A 23500-nucleotide genomic window follows, 5' to 3' on the forward strand; every position below is an offset into this window, starting at 1 on the left:
GAGAATCATTGTACCATCTAAACCTCTGTGAAATCTATTTTCCATAAACAAAAATGTGTTTCAAAATTTGTTATATTTATGTTTGAAGCTGACGTATAAAAACGAAATTAAAAGACGCAAAAATGTTACTTAAGAACGGGAAGCATAGAAATAAAACACATAGAACATATCTACTGCTTCGTAGACTTGCTTTCAATGAGAATGATAGATCTATAACAAACATTTCTGTGTGAATTTGATCGAGTCGCCCAAAAAGTTACTTAATGCAGCTTTTTTTTCTATCCAATGGCATCGTGACATTTTTTGTTGATTTCACCTTGAATTCACGTTAGTTGACAACTCAACTATGCAAATCAAAACTAGACATTGAACTGATGTCTGTGCCCATTGGGGTACTTTACTTGCATGGAAAGGTTGAAGGGAAACCTGGTTACAGATACTGATCAAAACGCCAAAAATAGCACTGCCTTACCTTGACTTTAGTCCGAAATGTAAGCGGAAGAACAATAATGAGGAGCACCAACACAGTAGAGACAAAATAAGGCTTTCAAGTTCAAACTCCCATGCAAGTGGTACAGCAGAACTCCCCTCGAATGTCCCACCTCTTTTGCGCTTTTGATGAGCCACGTAAATTGCGTTATTGGCTACCCTTCTCGCACTTGTTTTACAGACAGTTGAGGAGTGACCTGCCCCGATAAATGCAACTGCCCTTTTTGTCTTTGTTCATTTCAACATGTGATGGACAGTTAACCCTTCGTCTAATCCTATACCATTTGTTGACACAATACTAAACCCTATGAGAATGCATGATCTCTGCAATCCGATAAAGTGATTAAGGATTAACAGCTGGACATTGAAACGCACTTCACTTCACTTACACACACGATTCTGTTGTCTCCAACTGCTTAGTAGATGTCCCATAGCTGTATCCATCGTCAAACAAGAAGACTGTCGCACCTTTCTGTATGGACAGTGAGTGACTGCACTACAATTGGTACACACACCAAAAAGCGCTGTGCCTAAACTTGTACCACCAACACAAGGAACAACATTTCCATACTGGCAACACATGTCCCTTTGGTGTAACATTCAGCATTTCTCAAATGTTCTGTGTCACCATGGAAGGGTCATCTTACACATTACTTGATCTCACCCTACAGACACTGTAATTACTAGGTTATGACAACTGGGTTATGACTATATTGGTGATGTTGAAGAAACTGATTTAATGTTGTGGTTTCTTAATGTTTGCTATTGAGTGCAATATTGCAAAGCTCTTAAAATGTTAGTGCTTATAAGCCATCAGCCCCTGCCCCTTGGATTTGATCTGCCTTTAAGCTTCAGTCAGCAGTTTTACCAGTCCACACTTCCCGTTTGCTCTAACACTAGCGCTTTCTCCCCTGTCATGACCCCCAGCACGCACATCCGCCTGGCCCCTGGAGATCAGGTTGGCCTTCAGTAAGAGTGGGGAGATAGAGGGGTGTAAATCGGAAACCTGATTTGTAGGTGTTATCACAGGTGCAGTGAAATGCTTGTGTTTCTACCTCCAACAATGCAGTAATACCTAGCAATACAAAACGATACACACATAATCCAAAAAGTTAAAAGTGGTCACGTACACAGATTTGCAGACGTTATCGCAAGTGCAGAGAAATGCTTGTATTTCTAGCTCCAACAATGCAGTAAAACAAAACAATAGACACATAATCCAAAAAGTAAAAAGAAAGAAATTAAGAAGGGTCGAAAGAATCCAATTAACAACACAGACAGCACTGTAACTGTAATCTAAATGCAATCTATACATATCTACACCAGATTAATTTACACAAGCTATAATAGGAATCCATCTGCATTGTCCTCTTTATGTCCCCATCATCTGTCTTTCACCCCTCCTTCCATATTTTACTCTGTTTTCCATTTCGTTCTGCCACTAATCTGCTGTGATAGCATGAGGCCCATCACAGGGACAGCTGCATGAAAAAACAACTTTAGGATGGCTCATTTTGCCCATTGGTTTAACCTTTCTTACAGTGGGGCAAAAAACTATTTTGTCAGCCACCAATTGTGCAAGTTCTCCCACTTAAAAAGATGTACATCATAGGTACACTTCAACTATGACAGACAAAATTAGGGTGAACAATCCAGAAAATCACATTGTAGGATTTTTTATGAATTTATTTGCAAATTATGGTGGAAAATAAGTATTTGGTCAATAACAAAAGTCTATCTCAATACTTTGTTATATACCCTTTGTTGGCAATGACAGAGGTCAAACGTTTTCTGTAAGTCTTCACAAGGTTTTCACACACTGTTGCTGGTATTTTGGCCCATTTCTCCATGCAGATCTCCTCTAGAGCAGTGATGTTTTAGGGCTGTTGCTGGGCAACACAGACTTTCAACTCCCTCCAAAGATTTTCTATGGGGTTGAGATCTGGAGACTGGCTAGGCCACTCCAGGACCTTGAAATGCTTCTTACGAAGCCACTCCTTCGTTGCCTGGGCGGTGTGTTTGCGATCATTGTCATGCTGAAAGACCCAGCCACGTTTCATCTTCAATGCCCTTGCTGATGGAAGGAGGTTTCAACTCAAAATCTTACGATACATGGCCCCATTCATTCTTTCCTTTACATGGATCAGTCGTCCTGGTCCCTTTGCAGAAAAGTAGTAGGTATGGTGTTCTTTGGATGCAACTCAGCATTCTTGGTCCTCCAAACACGACGAGTTGAGTTTTTACCAAAAAGTTATATTTTGGTTTCATCTGACCATATGACATTCTCCCAATCTTCTTCTGGATCATCCAAATGCTCTCTAGCAAACTTCAGACGGTCCTGGACATGTACTGGCTTAAGCAGGGGGACACGTCTGGCACTGCAGGATTTGAGTCCCTGGCGGTGTAGTGTGTTACTGATGGTAGACTTTGTTACTTTGGTCCCAGCTCTCTGCAGGTTATTCACTAGGTCCCCCCGTGTGGTTCTGGGATTTTTGCTCACCGTTCTTGTGATCATTTTGACCCCACGGGATGAGATCTTGCGTGGAGCCCCAGATCGAGGGAGATTATCAGTGGTCTTGTATGTCTTCCATTTCCTAATAATTGCTCCCACAGTTGATTTCTTCAAACCAAGCTGCTTGCAGATTCAGTCTTCCCAGCCTGGTGCAGGTCTACAATTTTTTTTCTGATGTCCTTTGACAGCTCTTTGATCTTGGCTATAGTAGAGTTTGGAGTGTGACTGTTTGAGGTTGTGGACAGGTGTCCTTTAAACTAATAACAAGTTCAAACAGGTGCCATTAATACAGGTAACGAGTGGAGGACAGAGGAGCCTCTTAAAGAAGAAGTTACAGGTCTGTGAGAGCCAGAAATCTTGCTTGTTTGTAGGTGACCAAATACTTATTTTCCACCATAATTTGTAAATAAATTCATTAAAAGTCCTACAATGTGATTTTCTGGATTTTTTTCCCTCATTTGTCTGTCATAGTTGAAGTGTACCTATGATGAAAATTACAGGCCTCTCTCATTTTTTTAAGTGGGAGAACTTGCACAATTGATGGCTGACTAAATACTTTTTTGCCCCACTGTATATAGTCTTAACTAGAGCTGTCTTTTGGGGAAGTCGGACAAAGTAAAGGAATAAGTTCTTGTATGAACAGATAATACAATATATGCTGTTGACACATTTTGTTTTGTGTCCATAATAATGATAAGCTGTTATTCGAGGATGATAAATTATCCATGAGAGTCGCTGCCAGTTTATTAAGTTAAGAAATTCCCAGCAATTGAATCAGAATGAAACATTTGATGACATCCTACAGTGGAAATATTATGCAGATTGTTTCCATTAGGCCATCCACATTCTTTTAAAGTTTAACGGATTTCATTTTTGTAAAAGTGAGGCAGGTGAGCGAATAAAAAGTATTTATCCCTTTGTAAAAATACTATAGTGACCTAAGTCAACCAATCAAATGTATTTATAAAGCCCTTTTTACATCAGCCGAAGTCACAAGGTGCTATACAGAAACCCAGCCTAAAAGCCCAAACAGCAAGCAATACAGATGTAGAAGCACGGGGGCTAGTAAAAACTCCCTAGAAAGGCAGGAACCTTGGAAGAAACCTAGAGAGGAACCAGGCTCTGAGGGGTGGCCAGTCCTCTTCTGGATGTGCCAGGTTGAGATTATAACAGTATATGGCCAAGATGTTCAAACGTTCATAGATGACCAGCAGGGTCAAATAATAATAATAATCACAGTGGTTGTAGATGTTGGAACAGGTCAGCACTTCAGGAGTAAATGTCAGTTGGCTTTTCATAGTTGAGCATTCAGGAGTTAGAGACAGTAGGTGCGGTAGAGAGTACAACAACTTGCGACCTTGTCAAGAGATTTGAGATTTGAGCCTGAATTTGAGAGTGGTTCCATTTCTCCAGCCCCATCCTTCAGCTGCTAACCAAAACAAGTAGCGGGGTGCCGCTTTGTTGTTTTTCGAATCCCAGATTTCCCTTTTAAGAAGACAAAACAGTATTCAGTACTGTTGTACTAAGAGAGTCTTTCATAGAACCCTGATCTCAGAAGTCTATTGGTCCCAGAGACTGAACCGTTGGCCTGGAACATCATCACCATGGGATACCATTCCCTTCCCAGTCCAGAAGGCTGCCATTGTGCTTCTCTGTGAGGGTTGACATCACATTCAGCATGACTTTGGCACTGTCCTCAGTCCTCATCAGCACCTGTCGAACAGAAACACACTACAGACAGACAGACAGTTACCAGATCTATGCCAATCTCATATGACTCTAGTCCTACCTTATTCTACACTTATAAACACATATGTTATTATCATATGAGTTTTGCTACTTCAGAGTAATGTAGAGTGCATTGTGCAGAACGCCATTGTGGGCTTTTAAGCAATAGTTTTATTTTACATAAACATGCAAATAGCACTCGATATAATCCATGAAACCAGGTCATTTTCTCCCCGCCTCCATTACTCATAAGTGGGCCTCCCATGCCAGTTTTCACCCAGCCAGGGTGGATGGCCAAGACCAGAATACCACCACTTGAAGTACACCACAAGACAGTGTTCAGCATGTTTAGCACCGCCTAGTGGACAATAGGACAAACATTTGATCCATTGAAGTACACCACAAGACAGTGTTCAGCATGTTTAGCACCGCCTAGTGGACAATAGGACAAACATTTGATCCATTGAAGTACTCCACAAGACAGTGTTCAGCATGTTTAGCACCGCCTAGTGGACAATAGGACAAAAACATTTGATCCACATCTTATTATTATTATTATTATTATTCAGCATGGAAGTATACTGAACAAAAATATAAATGCAACATGTAGAGTGTTGGTCCCATGTTTCATAACCTGAAATGAAAGATCTCAGAAATGTTCCATACTCACAAAAAGCTTATTTTTCTAATGGTGTGCACAAATTTGTTTACATCCCTCTTAGTGAGCATTTCTCCTTTGCCAAGATAATCCATTCACCTGACAGGTGTGGCATATCAAGAAGCTGATTAAACAGCATGATCATTACACAGGTAAACCTTGTGCTAGGGACATTAAAAGGTAGCTCTAAAATGTTTTTCGTCACACAACACAATGCCACAGATGTCTCAAGTCTTGAGGGAGCATGCAATTGGCATGCTGACTGCAGGAATGTCCATAACAGCTGTTGCCAGATAATTTAATGAAAATGTTTCTACCATAAGCCACCTCCAACGTCATTTTAGAGAATTTGGTAGTATGTCCAACCGGGCCTCACAACCGCAGACCACATGTAACTACGCCACCTTCACATCCGGCATTCACCTGCGGGATGGTCTGAGACCAGCCACCTGGACAGCTGCTGAAACTGTTGGTTTGTACAATCAAAGAATTTCTGCACAATCTGTCAGAAACCATTTCAGAAGGTAATTTCTTAAAAACTGTTCCACTACTGTCGTTCTCTCTCTTTGAGTCATCTACTCACCAAATTGTATGCACTGCAGTGTTATCTAGTTGTAGCTTATGCTTTCAGTGCTAGATTCATTCTCTGATCTTTTGATTGGGTGGACAACATGTCAGTTCACACTGCAAGAGCTCTGATAGGTTGGAGGGCGTCCTCCGGAAGTTGTCATAATTACTGTGTAGTCTATGGAAGGGGGTGAGAACCAAGACCAACCTAGGTTTTGTTTTGAAGTCAATGTACCCGTAGGAGGACAGAAGCCATGGTGCTACCCTACAGAGTGCTGCTAAGACTACTGTAGACAATTTGAAAACAGTGTGTTTTAATAAATGATTTGGTGACATTAATATATTTAGTATAGTTTTATCTAAAAAGGATAACTTTAATGTTTCACTATTTTTATTGTTATAAAATTCACTGAGGAGGATGGTCCTCCCCTTCCTCCTCTGAGGAGCCTCCACTGAAGTACACTATTACAACATTTCTGAGCAGGGTGTAGGTAAACAATGAAACAGTAAGATAAAAGTCTTCAGAAGTTCATGTGATAGTGTCTGTATGTACTCTAGCGATGACCATGGGTGCCACTGCATTGGTGAAAAACAAATCCACCATCTCCTTCTTGCCCATCACTGCTAGTGTGCCTGGGGGATTGTTCCTGTTGTTCACGACAACGGTAATTGTTAAATATCAGATTCATGCTGCCGTCAATCCATTTATGACCAACCACCCTGGAGGCCTCGGAAATACTGACTGGGTCTGCAACATGTCAACACAAAAATATTGACATTTTGACCATTAGGAAGAGGAAATATGGAAAGTCACTCAGCTCTTGTCACCCTGTAAGAATGACATTTTCTGCACAAAGTCATCGCTTCTGTGTATTTTCATGGCAGGTCAGTATTGGGCAAAATATAAGCCTCACCATAGGACCTTTGGCTTTTTTTTTTTTACAACATGCTCACGGCAACAGCAAGAGAGGGACATTTTTTTAATTGTTTTTTTGTGTTTTTAAAAAGCCATTGTAGCAGTTGTGGATACCTCTGCGCCAGCTCCTTCAGTGTCTTGAAGCAGGAACATAGGTGTTGGTTCAGGGCAGTCTAAATTCCAGTACCCTGATTCACTCTGGCAATTTCCAGAGAGAATTAAATGGAAATACAAAGTAGAGTACTAATGAATCTTTCTAATACAAATTCACAACATACAGTATAATTGAGAATTAGTAACATTTTATAGTACTTTATGAGAATCTACGCATAAGAAATTATATTCAACTCAAATATTGCTACATAAAACAGAAACCCTGGTGTTTTTATTGTTTGTCAACCTCTACAGTGGTCCCTCCTACAAAAGTTGCGAACTTAAAACGCGGGACTTAGAGGTACCCAGCGTCACGGCTTCATTGCTCCAGACCACCACAAGGGGGAGTTAGAATACTCACTACGCATTTGGGTCCCAAGGTTTTTATATGACCAATCATATCGAGTGGTTCCAATGACGAATTTGACACGATTGCCACCCCTTCTCTGGTGAGTTTCTTCAGCAAAGATTGCTGACAAAACATTACGGGGAGGCAAATGTAAGTAGTTATAACGTCATAACAAGTCAAACAAAAAATGTACAATTGAGTGGAATATGTTAGTTAATGTAGAAACAAACGATTGTGCATATTTTTTTGTCATAAAGTTAATTTACGAAAATCGCTATTTTGCAAGTTTTTCTTCTGTCATATCCAAAACCAGGTGTATCAAACGCCATTCTGTGAAGAATGCTGTGTCTGCATGTACAGTTTGTATTACAATTATACCACTTCAACAGTGTTTACCACTCCTGCGCCTGGGACATCAATGATTACACATTGTAGCTATGCAATAGACTAGAAACATTATTTTGTAATTCATAGATACAGAATAAAAACAGTACATCCTGCAATGACACGTGGAAGAGAGCGAAGAATGAGATGGGAGTAACAATCCAGGCTATTTGATCTGAGACCGGCATAATAATGTGATGAAACAAGCAGGGAGCAGGTTTCGAACACTCAACATTCTAACCCGAAGTCCAGCACGCTATCAACTGTGCCCAAATGTATTAATTGGGGTTGGGGCCGATTGTGGATAAAACACTTCATCTATTGGCATCTTTAACATGTGGAAAGGGTAAAAAGTATTATTACTAGTTTTTCACAAGCTTAGCAAGATGGGATATTAGCTGAACAATAGAATATTCAACCTTTACTAAAGACTTGTCTAATAATCTTCATTTGAATTTGACTTTACAAACAACAAGTGGGCTGAATTGGAGTCTATTTCTTCTGGGCCTAGACCTATATAAATTAACTTAACTGGCAGGCTATGAGGCATTATTAGGCCACCTTACAATTGCAACTGGTCAAAAATGTAGCATCCTACAATTATTATTATTATTATTATTATTTGTTTTAAATGTATCCATTATTTTACCAGGTCAGTAGACTGAGAACACATTCTCATTTGCAGCAACGACCTGGGGAATAGTAACAGGGGAGAGGAGGGGGATGAATGAGCCAATTGTAAAACAATCATTTAAAGAAAAAAACTCAAAACAGCAGTACAGTATTTATTCAGCTTTGATCCATGCCTGGGCCTGCAGGACGCAAAGTTCTTTGTTTGTCAGACGAATCATTGGGTTGAAACTACAGAACAGGACAAAACAAGCGAACACACATGGTTAATGTTCTGATCATTTTTTTTAAATGTGAAAATGTGCAGTATACAGTAAAGACCAGTAGACAATTTAATTAAGCATTATTTTTTAGCATTATTATGTCTACATTATAGTATCGTAGCCTACTGTACCTGTTCATTTTCCTGGGCTTTCGAGTTCGGCGCTAAACAGGCATCTGATGATAGTGTTTGCGAAAAGCACTGTCCGTGACCAAAATCTCAAAGTCTACCAGTATTTTTGAACTGTCTCCAGTATATTCTCCGTTCCTCCTGAAGGTCTAATCTGCTCACTTAAATTAAGAGATCCTGGCCATGGTGAGGACAATCTGCAATCTGCTGTATACTTATAGCCTATTGTAACCTAAAAGTCATGCCTTTCCTCACCCCGCCCAAAACTACACCCTAAAAACAGTTACTATTCCAAAACGAGTTGTTAATAAAAATGTAAAAATCACATTGAGACCAAAGAGAACAGATGGAATGGACATTGTTTTCATCAAGCCAGCTTCTTTCTATGGTGCTACCCGTTCCAGGGTTAGGACTGTAACCAAACGCTTCTTTCTATGGTAATACCCGTCCCAGGGTTAGGACTGTAACCACCAGCTTCTTTCTATGGTGCTACCTGTTCCAGGGTTAGGACTGTAACCACCAGCTTCTTTCTATGGTGCTACTCGTCCCAGGGTTAGGACTGTAACCACCAGCTTCTTTCTATGGTGCTACCCGTTCCAGGGTTAGGACTGTAACCACCAGCCTCTTTCTATGGTGCTACCCGTTCCAGGGTTAGGACTGTAACCACCAGCTTCTTTCTATGGTGCTACCCGTTCCAGGGTTAGGACTGTAACCACCAGCTTCTTTCTATGGTGCTAACCGTTCCAGGGTTAGGACTGTAACCACCAACTTCTTTCTATGGCGCTGCCCGTTCCAGGGTTAGGACTGTAACCACCAGCTTCTTTCTATGGTGCTAACCGTTCCAGGGTTAGGACTGTAACCACCAGCTTCTTTCTATGGTGCTACCCGTTCCAGGGTTAGGACTGTAACCACCAGCTTCTTTCTATGGTGCTACCCATTCCAGGGTTAGGACTGTAACCACCAGCCTCTTTCTATGGTGCTACCCATTCCAGGGCTAGGACTGTAACCACCAGCCTCTTTCTATGGTGCTACCCATTCCAGGGTTAGGACTGTAACCACCAGCCTCTTTCTATGGTGCTACCCATTCCAGGGCTAGGACTGTAACCACCAGCCTCTTTCTATGGTGCTACCCATTCCAGGGCTAGGACTGTAACCACCAGCCTCTTTCTATGGTGCTACCCGTTCCAGGGTTAGGACTGTAACCACCAGCCTCTTTCTATGGTGCTACCCATTCCAGGGCTAGGACTGTAATCACCAGAGGACTTGAAAATGAGGCGGAGCTGAGAGGATCACCAAAACTAAAGGTATTTTGGTTTCAGAGCATTTTATATAAAAAAAGAGAAGGTATATAGCCTATCAATGTGTAGGCGTACTGTATAATAAAATCGATAATTATGTATTAAAAACGTGAATGTGTTTCAACCATGCGTACAACGGTCCGTGGAGATCAGTGGACAAAGGGCTGGACATTGGGTCGCACTGAAAAAAAACGCATGTTTGCCAAGAAAGAGGTTAGGGAAGCTAGATTCTTATTGTGTAGGCAGCATTTGTGTGTTGGAGTCACTTTTAATTCTTAATTGATCTACCGTTTCTATCATAGGCCACTGTAATCGATGGGGGCTCAGGGCCGTACCATTCTGCTCATCTGATGAAGGTGCTCATGGGTGAGATTCAAACTTTGAAGACCGAGATCGAGTCATTAAAGGTAGACCATCAGAAAGAGAAACATTATCTGAGGGCAGAGATACGGGCGAAAGCTGATGCATTGGTCCAGAGCCAGGTGGTATTGGTGGAGAGTCACTCCTCATTAGTGGAGAGTCAGGTGGAGATGTGTAACCGAAGAGAGATACCAAAAGTGGGCACAGAATGCAAACTTGGTTGGATCCCGAGGCAAATGTGGTTTAACAGTGAACCTCTGGGTGTTCATCATTAATACTGTGTCTCAGCAGTTTCCAGCCATGACTGATGCAACCCGAAAAATAATTAAAGACAGAGTTAATGAGCACTTGAGTTCACAGAGAAAGTCTGGACATGGCCTGCTCTCCCTTATGTGAGGACTTTCCCATGTTTACTACAGTATGTACTGTATGCAATGTTTTGTTTAAAAAATAATGATAAAAATAATATTTCAAAATGCTGATGTTTATTTAGTTATGGATCCACAACGAATTACTTGTTCAAATATGCCATGATATTTTTGAGATATGTGTTGAAGCAAGTGATGTCTGTTTTTTTGCCTTTTTCTCGTTCACTCTAGGTTAAATGAAAACGAGATCTCCAAAATATAGTTACTTTTTAAGAACAAATTCTTATTTACAAGGACTGCCTACTCCTTCCACCCAAACGGGGATTTGAACCCCGGTCTCCCACTTGCCCCGCATTCTGTAGTACAGACATGGCCTGCTCCCCTTATGTAAGGAATTAGGCACTTTCTCATGTTTACTACAGTATGTATTGTAGACTGCACAGTAGCCTAATAAACAAACACACATTTTGTTAATAAAATAATGATAAAAAATACTCTTTCAAAATGCAGATGTTGATTTAGTTATGGACCCATAACAAATTACTATGGGAATAAATATCACTGATTTACAGAAATATTGGAACAAAGTTGTCTAATGAAGGCAAACAATTTAGAATCCTCCGATCCTGTAGCCTACTCCCACGTTGCACAGCGCCATAGAAACCCTGAGGGATTTGTTTTTAGTTTTTCTCTGAATAGAAACACAATAATATTAATCAAATTCATTAAGCCAAATTTCTTAAAATCAATCCCATATACTATGTTATTACAAAAAGGTTTTACATTAACTGGTAATGCCAATTCTGAGTACTATCAAATGCTTCTCAATATTATCAAATGCTTCCAGATGCCCTTTGGTGGTCAAACTAGCAATAACTTGCAGTAACAGAAAAATTGTCAGAGAATTAAATGACGTGCCACAGAATACTGCAGCAGCACGGAAGGTGTGCCGCAGTATGACACAACTTTTAAAGGAGGAACCAGACGTCACATTTTTTAAATGTATTTTAATTTATTTATGGATAGCCAAGGGCACACTCCAACACTCAGACATATTTTACAAATGCAGTATTTCTAATTTTTTTCCACCAGATCAGAGGCAGTAGGAATGACTCCTTGTTCTCTTAAAAAGTGTTTGAATTGTACAATTTTCCTGTCCTGCTAAGCATTTCAAATGAGTCCTTTTGGATATCAGTGAAAATGTATGGGATTAAAATATAGGGAGAGTGCGGTAAATTGAGCTAAAGGGCTAAATTGAGCCATCCTTATTTACTAAAATGAATAATTTGATCAAATAGTTAGGAAGAGGTCATCATTTCATGGTCTGTGAAGGAAGAAACCACATGGAAAAAGTGGGGAGCCTAGTTAGGTCCTAAACAGATTTTCACCAAGTCAAATGAATTGATTGTGTTTAGAGGTTTCATGGTGCTTGTATTTAAACCAAAGTGGATAATTTTAAGATCGTTACATGAGTTGGGGTCTCTATAAGCATCAATATGATGTCCTAAAACTAGCATGAAAGTGCATCCTTGTAGCTGTGTGAATTCGCCAAATGCAAATTCTTGAGGTGGAGTAAATCTGCAAGATCACGGTCAAACCAGCGGCTGAACCTGTTTTTAATTCTCATTTTCTTTATGGGTCTGTGTTTGTTTAACAATACCACTGAAAATATAAAAAAAGAAGGTCCAAGTGTCTTCGACATAGGGGATCAAGCTGATTCTATACCATTTTACAGAAGCCAGTTCATGAAGGAAGGCTTGCTCATTAAAGTTGTTTAGCAAGCGTCTATGACAAATCAGGACAGGTTGCTTCACTGAGCAGCCATTACGAACACAGGATGTAAAACCGTGATCACTAAGGTCATTATAGAAAACACCAGACTGATACCTATCAGGATTATTTGTGAGGATAAAATCAAGAAGAGTAGCCTTTTCTGGGTGTTTGGAGTCATACCTTGTGGGATTGGGAATAATCTGATAAAGATTTAGGGAGTCCCATTGCTTTAGGACTTGGCCAGGTGGTTTAAGCATGTCCCAGTTTAGGTCACCTAGCAAGTGTGTTTGTGTAAGGGGCCAGGAGAGAGCTTAGGGCAGGTAGGGTACAGGCCGGTGCTGATGGAGGACGATAGCACCCAGCAACAGTCAACAAAGAGCTATTTGAAAGTTTAATATTTAAAACCAGCAAATCAAATTGTTTGGGGACAGACTTGGTGGAGACAACTGAGCACTGAAGGTGATTCTTGGTAAAGATTGCCACTCCCCCACCTTTGGAAGATCTGTCTTGCTGAAAAAAGTTATAATCAGAAAGATTAACATCAGTATTCAAAACACTTTTCCTTAACCACATCTCAGTAATGACCAACACGACAGGAGCTGTGAACCAACACTTTCAATTGATCCATTTTAGGTAAAAAGCTTCTAGTGTTAACATTCAGAAAACCCAGGCTTTTACAAGAGCATAACTCAGTGATGCAGATAACAGAGCACAAGTCAGAATTGGTGCTAGCAACAGTAGATGGGCCCGTGTGTACATGCACATTTCCAGATATCATCGTTAGTAATACAATCAAGGAATGGCAAAGGACAGGGAGAGCTCTGCAGTGCTGATTTATGACATCTGAATGTGCATCAGATGGCAACAAGATCATATTGTACAACAATTTAATTAGGTAACATGAATACAAAGCCGGCGAGAGATGGTTAGAATGGGAAGGGAGTCCAAAAGTCTGTGTAACCAATAGAGAGTCAGAACCCCAAGTTTGGGAACAAACACAATCTGTCCCACGGTTGGGTAAAGAAAATTCGTAGTCAACAAAGCATGCAGGAGTCATGAGGCAAATAGCAAAATGCACAAGAAAAAAATAAAATTATAACAACTTGGGACTAGTCATTGTAAGATCAGAGTCACTCGCCCCAACAGTGCCTGTGTGATGGAGGCGAGCGAAAGCAGACAGGGCTGACGGTGAACAGATCGCCAGGTGGAGTCCAAGCAGCAGTGCAGCAGACAATGGGAGTAGGTGTGAGGCAGATTTCTTGTAGAATAGCCCGCTGCGCCACTCGGGAGGCCGATAAAGATGAGTTTGGCCCAGTGGGAGTGAGATTTTTGGAGAAGGTGGATCCAGACCTTTTGGCTGATCTGTATGTGGTATCAAGTTGGGTGGAAAATAACCTGAAGGGGACTTGTGATGTTTTTTTGTAGTTCTTCCGCCCAGAGGGAGCGGGCGCTCCGTGCCACGCAACTCGGGTCAATCATCTGTTTCTTGCTTTGCTCATAGGAACAGGGCATCATTGAAAGGAGTGATTTCTGGAGAAAAGTTGAAGATTCATGGTGTTTTTATTGTATTGTATTTACCCCCTTAATTTTTTAAAATTACCTGTATTTGTGACGCCCGCCATTTGGTGCAACACAGACCCAGTGGGGAGCGTGGTGATACAGAAGTGACACAGTCTGTCCTTTTGAGTTTTGAGTCTTTACCTGACAAAGTCATGTTAGGATATATCAGTTATGCTGTTGGAGCTTTTGTGCCGAACCCACTATGGTGTTTCAGGTGTTATGTTTATGATCATGTTGCAGCAGTTTGTAGGAGGGAGATTCCAAGATGTGGGAAGTGTGCAGGAGGGCATGGGATAGACGATTGTGTAGTTTCGGTGGGAAAAGTTATATATGTCAACTTTAGGGGTGCCCATGTTGCTGGGAATCGGAAGTGTCCGGTGCGAGAGAGGCAGGTTGAGGGGGCCAGGGTCAGAGTAGTGCAGAGGGTGTCTTATGCTGAAGCAGTGAAGAAAGTAGAGGAGGATGGGTCAAGGGTGAGGGATCCTGACAGGATTCCTGTGAGTAGTAGATCTGTGCCAGCACAGAGAGATAGGCCAATGAGCTTCTTAGCGTTCACAGCAATGGATATCAATTATACCGCAGGAATGGAAAGTAAATCACAGAAAACAGATGTTGTGGTGGCAGCTGCAGAGAAGTACTTGGTCGTACCAGACTTGACTGTACCAGAAGAGTTACAGGGTGTGCTGACCCGTCCTCCTAGGCCGTTGGTTAATTTAGTGGAATTGGGTGGTGGGTTTTTAATGTCACAAAGTATAATGGATTTATACACCAGTCCAGTTGGTGGCGGTAATGCAACATATTGGATGCCAACCGCCATTAAACCTAATTGAAGAAAAAAACAATTCTGGGTAATCCACAGCAGGTCTATAGAGATGTGTTGTGGGTGACTTGAAAGTTGAATGGCTCAGGGATAGAAACTGTCATAAAGTTGTCATTAGGTCATAACAATCTAATCTCTCCCATGTGGGTTTTATGCTAGGTAAGTTTGCCCCATTGTAACTCAAATGCATCTTCTTTAGGAGTGCTGTTAATATCCTTTTGATGACTGAACATTCATCAATATACTGTGTCCCATTATTGCAGGTAATATTTTGTTGACGATTGTACGAAGTATAAATGTTTTTATAAGTTCATGAGCACCAGCTAGCTTGTTAGCTGTGCCTGTTAGCCTGGTTGTTAGCCCAGAAAGTACTGTGTGGAGCATTCTATTTCTTCATCACAAGAGTCACTTTAAGTCACTTTTCAGGTTCATTTGATATATTTTGTATACTAAAATGGATGATTGTAGTTTATTATGTTGTACACATGAGAACATTTGAAAAGGATGTATATGTTTTTATTATAGTAAACTAGGAATTACTAGAAATAGTTTAATCCACTATTACAATCACTATAACTTTTATAGGCATTTAGATGTCCTTTTTGTTAGTATATTAAACAGCAACTATAAGGATAATTGTTATGGGAGTGCTGTTAATAACCCTTTAAAGACTGAACATTCATCTATACTGTGTCCCATCATTGCAGCTTGGCAATAAATTAACTGTCATCCAACACTCCTTCGTGTTGACTCACTGACTTGGGAGATGGGACCGAGAGATCACATATGGATAATGTATGTGTGAAGGAGTACAGTATTCATAGTTCATGCTCTCTTTAGTTCATGCATCTTTACCTATGTTAATGTTTACTCTTCCTTAGAACCAACCCTTTTCCCCAACAATGGCTGGCCTGCCTACTAACTATTCAGCAAACATATAGACTAGCATTTACCTAATGCTTTTGTATTGCCATCTGTAGCTGAATTGGGCAGTACATTTTTCATGGCAAGAACAGTAGAAGACAAAATAGATGGACAATTTAAGCAGTGGACCACTCAGAAGACCCTAGTTGTGAAATAATAAAAAAATATTCGCCAAAGGGAGATAATGCATTATGTCCACAAGGTGGCATGAGTGACCAATTGTTCAGAGCAATGGTATGCTGTGAGACCACTTGCAACAGAAAATTCCCCAAAACACATTGGATATGTGGTGGATAGGAAATGTGATGGACTATTTTGATCTTCAATCACCTGGTAATAAAATAAACAGAGACATATATAAATGGTTCTGGAATTGGCATTTATTTTGACCAATGGATTTGGGACATTACAAATAGCAGAACTATGGGAAGCATGACAACTGATGAATAGAATTGGTGAGAAGACAGACCAATGATATCTACAAGACATAAATGGATGCTTTTTCCTTTCACAATCTCGCCGTCTCAGAAAGTTATGTTATGTGCTGATATCAGATAAGGAACTTTCATGACTTCATTGAAACACAACAAGGCCATTGTAAAAACGAATACACTATGCGTGCGCGAACACACACAGACAGTATCTCCTCTCAACTGGAGAATAAAGAGCATGCGTTTCAGTCAGGTGATCATGGTGACCTTTCACATTCCAGTTACAGTACTCAAATCTCAAGAATAATACTTGTTTTCACCAGTCTAATTTAATTTAATGTCAATCTTAAATCCTCACAGTCATGATTAATCACACTGAAATGTTATGGATTTATGGATGAGTAAATAGATAAAACAAGCATTCAAATAAGCTAAGTACTTTTTATCTTCAAGGGACACAAACAGCTAAATAAGCTTATATATGATGTGTCATGCTTGGCATTTCAACCAGACAAAAACACATTTCAAGAAAGAATGTGCACAAGCTTGTATTTCTCCTTAGGGCTATGAATGCACATGGCTGATTGTAGGCCAACATTGAGTGGTTCTCTCTCACGACTGTCTCTGCACTAGTGTCTCCTTCAAAGTATATTAGAGTCCCCCATCACCGTGAAACATTCCTCCGAGTTAAGTCTCTTTTTGTTTTGACGCTTGACTCAGAAATGTTTGAATCCTCCAGTAAGACGTGTGGGACCTCTACAGCAACTTTCCCTGCACCATGCCGGAATCCTTTGACTAAAGCAAGAGGAATGCTGGGTAGGTAGCCAGGCTGCTCTGAGCCAGTGGATCGGGCCTGGTAACCTGCTGAGGTGTGGGAGTCATAGAACTGAGGGTATGCATGGCCCAGAGCAGACAGGCTGGTCTGACAACATTACTCAACCGCCCCAGGAATCTTCTACAGCATTCCACACGACTTTCTTCAGAATTTAGAGCACTGCACAGGTTCCACCTGCATCATCCACCTTGGGTACACTGTGTTGTGTTTACTGGGGGATGGCTTGCCTATGTATATTTACAGTACTAATAGACCCTTTCATTCAATGAAAAAAAGGCCGCCAGTTCTATCTCATGAATCATTTAAACATCTGCTGCTTACAGATGGGTGTCTCTCTTAAATTCTTTAACCCAGGCAAGTCTTCAGTACTATTGGTACAAGTTTGAATATGTATTATTGCTCAGATAAGTTACAGTAAAGGTACAACATATTTTTGTCCATATAAAATCTTATCAGAGAAAAGGTGTGGAGGAGACAACTGTTGGCAATTAAGTAGATTCATCTCATTTATAAATGTTATCTTCGATGAGGATGTGAAAAGGTGCATAACCAGAGAGGTGGCCGTGGAAAGGTAGTAAGTACCACAACAGGGGGACGGTGGCAGCTATTGAATATTGCAACAGGAATAACAAACATAAGACTGAAAACCGCCCCCCATTGTCTATTTGGTAGCAGGATATGAATAGAGGCACCTCAAAGAGGAAACATCACTTGAGCGTCATCACCTGTACCTGTCCCCCCCACCCCTCTATCTATCAGCTATCACAGGGCTTTAGATTTCCGTGCTTGTGCTTCTGACATATGCTACTCGAAACTCTAACATTTGCCCAGTAGTTTACTGTAGTTTCCCCAAATTAGAGACGTCAGACAAATACATCACTTTGTTTTAGAAGAATGTTGCATTTCAGGATACCAGTTAATTTAATATTTCACAGAGAAAACCTGTTCTTAGTAGTATTTTCCATCACTATAGAGTGAATTACATTCCTGATAGATGAGAATGTTTTTCCAGAGCAGTCGCCAGAAGGACAGGGAGTCAGGGGTGGGAGCATTATATATCTTATCAACATTACTGCTCAGAAACCTGACATGGCTGACTCACATACAGTAGCTTACATTCTTAGGCAACAACTAGTGGAAATTCTGATGGAAGTTGTCCTGTGACTCTCAAGGGTGCGGCTAGAGGTGAAACTGCAAACGTATAGGGTTTCTTTGACATGCACCCTTTCCTCCCGGGTGATGGAGGAGTTTTATGAGCAGAATCTGTTTATCAGCAGCATTAACCAAATTAAATAGATTTGTGTTCATGTGGGTAGGCTCCTTGGATACCTGCGTGCTGACATGGAACATGCATTTACAGGAACCTTCCTCTGAGAAGAGCTCAGGAAATTGCTTGTTCCCCTTGGCAGCGGTGTGAAGATCAAAGCACTGGTAGGCGTTGAGCAGTATCCACTGAGGTTGCAGGATTATCTCTCCACATTCCTGCATTCCAGCTCTCTCCATCATCTGAGACACTGTGGGGCCCCGGGAGGGACCTCCAGACTAAATACATTTGCTTCCAGAGATCTGGTTAGGTTTTAGCTGTTAGTCAGGATGTTGTCATTGTCCCAGTCTGAACAGGTTGAACTGTGAAAAGAGAAATATGGTACAAAATACAGGGGTGAAACAGAGAAGGTTGTGATCACAAACATCTCGTTGGTGAATTTAACAACACAAAATGAACAATCTAATCCTTAGTATCCTAATCTGTAAAGCTTTTGAGGCACTTACATAATTTATTAGGGTCCATGCCATACCAAAACCATGTTCCTTCGTCAGAGATACCCAGACTGATACTGATTACACAAGGTCACGATGAAGGTAAGACCCTATTCATGCTCCTTAACAAAGTGGATTGAGGGTACAAAAGAGATGAAACCTGCATAAAGAAAAGCATGAGATTGGGCTGTTTCAAAATATCACTTTTTTTTTCTTTGACAAAATACGTGTTTTGACTGTGTTCGGGTAGATGTGTCTTGTTAATGAACAAAATAACAAACTATTGATTTCATTTGGATGGTGCAGTCATGGCTGCACAGCCCATAACATATGCCTAATTCAACCAAAAGTATGCTATTCTGAGCTGACAAGGTACAAATCTGTCGTTCTGCCCCTGAACAGGCAGTTAACCCACTGTTCCTAGGCCGTCATTGAAAATAAGAATTTGTTCTTAACTGACTTGCTTAGTTAAATAAAGGTAAAATAAAAAATCAAATATCTATTATTTTGAACAATTGTATTACCTGCCTCAATAAATTAATAATGGCTTACTTATTGATGGGGTATATTCTCAATTGATTGATTAAAATAGATGCCCGGCCACATCTGCACACCACTACCAACACTTTTCCTCGGCATGCATGCACATAAAATGTGTATGCGGGCAATAATGTGGTAAAAATGGGCCTGTTTGTAGGGTCATATAAACATTGCAATTTTTTCAACGGGTAAAATACCACCAATCCCACTTGAAAGCATTATATGTTGTTTTTCTTAAAGTTGCCGGAATACCACGTGCATCAACTTTTATACGTACATTTGTACAGCCTAAAAAACATAAAGAAACTTCTATTCGATCAAATAAGTTTCACGTAACTTCACTCTCTCATAGACCATACAAAAAAGGGCTTATCTCATTGACAGATTTTGGGCCGAGTAAATCCTGTCGCTTCGCTAACTATCTTCATTTGTCCTCCATCTTTGGCCTTGTCTCACCTGCTCTATGCTTCCTGGTCTCCAGGGCAACCAACACCAACTGAAACATTTCATCCGACACCACGCACGACCCGATCCCCGCCTTCAAGCGGCGTATCTAGCTGACGTCATTGTTATTGAGGCAGTGGTGTAGCTCTGCCCATAGTGAGGAGAACAGATACAGATCTGATTCCTATTACAGCACCAGGACTGTACCTGTGCGTCTGCGGGCAAATTCGTTTACAACGAAGTGACTGACTATCTACTCAAACCTGCTTCGAGGAAAGCCTGTGGATGGTTCAATCCACCGGGGTTCAACGCGCAAACATGTCAAGGCATCAGAGGACCCCATTGAAAAACACGAACAATGTGGTCGAGGTCAAAAGCAAAGTAAGTGGCTGGCTAATTCATTTCACATTCATAATGCGGTTACCGTGGAACGAACCGGTAGACCGCGGTTTATTGGTTGGTAGACTACTGTATCAGGCACGCGCGGTACACAGGGCTAACAAAATCAGGATGTAGCCTATAAATGGGATTGTCCGTATTGCACTACATGTCACAACGGCGCTCTTGAATCCCCCCTAAACTAATCATATCTGAGCGCGAAACACTGATGTTCGTGTCCTTGATTTATGCTTGTCACCACGACGTTCCGGGCGCGAGCGTGTCTGTCTCTATCAAAGGGGGTCGTCATTAGTTATCACAGTCACAAAGTCGTAAACCCCGCCTATTTCTAATATGTATCTACTTCAAATCTGATTTTAAACCTATCCCTAATATTAACCACACTGACAATCTTATACCTAATAGTATACCGAATCCTAAACTTAAATTAAGACTAAAAATATCATTTTTGTTTTCATACATTTTTACGATATAGCCAATTTTTACTTTCTGGCTTTGGTAACTAGTGGAAAGAAACCCTATCCATGCACGCTAGGAGGCTATGACAGTTTGCATAGTCGCTCTCTGCTCTGTCATTTTTGTTATGCATTGTAGCGCGCTGCTATGGTGCAGAATGGAGCGTAACTGTACGTGGTTAATTAGAATATAGGGCCTGGCTAGTTAATTAGACTATGCATGAAACCTACAAACCATATGGCATAAATTATTGAACCTTTATTTAACTAGGCAAGTCAGTTAAATAACAAATTCGTATTTACAATGACAGCCAACCCCAGCCTTGTTGCCAATTGTGCTCTGCCCTATGGGACTCCCAATCACGGCCGGTTATGATACAGCCTGGAATCGAACCAGGGTCTGTAATGATGCCTCTAGCACTGAAATGCAGTACCTTGGACCGCTGTGCCACTCGGGAACCCCAATGCTTAAGAATTGCCAATAATTGAATAGGCCATAGTAGCCAATACAATACCTTAGCCTAACTGTACAAAAAAACATTGAAGATAATAAATTATATATTTATCATCATCATTCTCATCTTCATCAGTGTATCACCTTAAAACCAATTGACCTTCTGTTAAATATACTCTGACATATTGGTTAAGGTGAGGACAATACTTCTTTCACACATTGTTTGTCCTGGCAACACATGTTTTTGCAAATGTACAACTTGCAATGGCTCCATGGATCCCCCGAAGATAAAGAGTACTCAAAGAGTTAGAAATTCAATAGGAATAAAGTTGTTTGCGAAATAATATCTAATTATAGCTGTCACAAGAGCTCAAATTCAATAGTGGTTGTAGTTTTCCTTTAGACTGCATGTTTTCATTTCAAGACAAGTATGAGCTAGTGTGAAAAGCAAAACCTCATGCCTCCGTGCACTTCTTTCTCAGACAAAGCACAATTGAACACTTATTTTTCTTAAAACTACATTGTTGGTTAAAGGCTTGTAAGTAAGTATTTCACTCTCCATCTGTTGTATTCGACACATGTGACAAATAACATTTGATTTGATGTCAAAATCATTAAAGGCCCAGTGTAGTTAAAAACACGATTTACCTGTGTTTTATGTATATTTCCACACTATAAGCTGGAATAATACTGTGAAATTGTGAAAATTATGATAATGCCCTTTTAGTGTAAGAGCTGTTTGAAAAGACCACCTGAAACTTCAGCTTGTTTTGGTGGGATGGAGTTTTGGCTTGCCTGGTAAATTAGTTAATAGACTTAGAAAGAAAGAGAGTTCCAAACCTCTCTGCCCAAAACAGCTAGTTTTCTCCTCCCCCTCCCCACTCAGACCAGTCCCCCTCCCCACTCAGACCACATGAAGATAGTCCTAGCAAAATTCTTGCTTGAGAAATTGCTCTTCGCTAAGAAGCTATTTTTGTTTATATTTTACCATTTTAATTGAAAACAATCACATTAAGGTACTTAATTGTTACCCGGAAATGATTTCATATGGAATTAAAAACAGCTGCATTGGACCTTTAACAATCTAGTATAGTCTGAATTAGAGGTCGACCGATTAAGTGGAATGGTTGAGTAATTAGGGCCGATTTCAAGTTTTCATAACAATTGGTAATCGGCATTTTTGGACAACGATTATGGCCGATTACATTGCACTCCACGAGGAGACTGCGTGGCAGGCTGACTACCTGTTACGCAAGTGCCGCAAGGAGCCAAGGAGCCAAGGAAAGGTGCTAGCTAGCATTAAACGTATCTTTATAAAAAAAACTATCTTAACATAATCACTAGTTATTAACTACACATGGTTGACGGTATTACTAGTTTATCTAGCTGGTCCTGCATTGCATATAATCGATGCGGTGCCTGTTAATTTATCATTGAATCACAGCCTACTTCGCCAAACGGGTGATTTAATAAGCGCATTCGCGAAAAAAGCACTGTCATTGCACCAATATGTACCTAACCATAAACATCAATGCCTTTATTCAAATCAATACACAAGTATATATTTTTAAACCGGCATATTTAGTTAATATTGCCTGCTAACATGAATTTCTCCTAACTAGGGAAATTGTGTCACTTCTTTTGCGTTCTGTGCAAGCAGAGTCAGGGAATATGCAGCAGTTTGGGCCGCCTGGCTCGTTGCGAACTGTGTGAAGACCATTTCTTCCTAACAAAGACCGTAATTAATTTGCCAGAATTGTACATAATTATGACATAACATTGATGGTTGTGCAATGTAACAGCAATATTTAGGCTTAGGGGTGCCACACGTTAGATAAAATACGGTACGGTTCCGTATTTCACTGAAAGAATAAATGTTTTGTTTTTCGAAATGATAGTTTCTGGATTTGACCATATTAATGACCTAAGGCTCATATTTCTGTGTGTTATTATATTATAATTAAGTATATGATTTGATAGAGCAGTCTGACTGAGCGGTGGTAGGCAGCAGCAGGCTCATAAGCATTCATTCAAACAGCACTTTCCTGCATTTGCCAGCAGCTCTTCGCTGTGCTTCAAGCATTGCGCTGTTTATGACTTCAAGCCTATCAACTCCCGAGATTAGGCTGGCAATACTATAGTACCTATTAGAACATCCAATAGTCAAAGGTATATGAAATACAAATGGTATAGAGAGAAATAGTCCTATAATAACTACAACATAAAACTTCTTACCTGGGGATATTGAAGACTCATGTTAAAAGGAACCACCAGCTTTCATATGTTCTCATGTTCTGAGCGAGG

The 23500-nt window shown here is 40.5% G+C and overlaps 2 protein-coding genes and 1 long non-coding RNA gene across 4 annotated transcripts in view; 1 reads left to right on the plus strand and 2 right to left on the minus strand.

Moving 5' to 3' along the window:
• The window catches only part of ripor1 (RHO family interacting cell polarization regulator 1), a 133539-nt gene extending 132963 nt beyond the window's left edge, over window positions 1-576 (minus strand). The window contains exon 1 of one of the 2 annotated variants that reach the window (XM_029634205.2): window positions 473-576. The gene's annotated coding sequence lies outside the window, so the exon portion shown is untranslated. The remainder of the gene's footprint in view (window positions 1-472) is intronic. The other variant, XM_065009736.1, reaches the window with a different exon arrangement.
• A 15662-nt stretch (window positions 577-16238) lies between these two features.
• LOC115109383 (uncharacterized) lies at window positions 16239-20034 on the minus strand. Its single transcript, XR_003860513.2, has 3 exons — window positions 19901-20034; window positions 18917-19064; window positions 16239-18772 (listed from the first exon to the last, which is right to left on the minus strand). It is a non-coding gene; the product is annotated as an uncharacterized LOC115109383 (long non-coding RNA).
• Window positions 20035-20173: 139 nt separating this feature from the next.
• The window catches only part of pard6a (par-6 family cell polarity regulator alpha), a 36349-nt gene continuing 33022 nt past the window's right edge, over window positions 20174-23500 (plus strand). The window contains exon 1 of the mRNA XM_029634213.2: window positions 20174-20269. Within this exon, the coding sequence (XP_029490073.1) occupies window positions 20174-20269 (96 nt within the window). The remainder of the gene's footprint in view (window positions 20270-23500) is intronic.

The sequence above is a fragment of the Oncorhynchus nerka genome, linkage group LG25, assembly GCF_034236695.1.
Source record: "Oncorhynchus nerka isolate Pitt River linkage group LG25, Oner_Uvic_2.0, whole genome shotgun sequence".
In the NCBI taxonomy this organism is placed as follows: Eukaryota; Metazoa; Chordata; class Actinopteri; order Salmoniformes; family Salmonidae; genus Oncorhynchus; species Oncorhynchus nerka.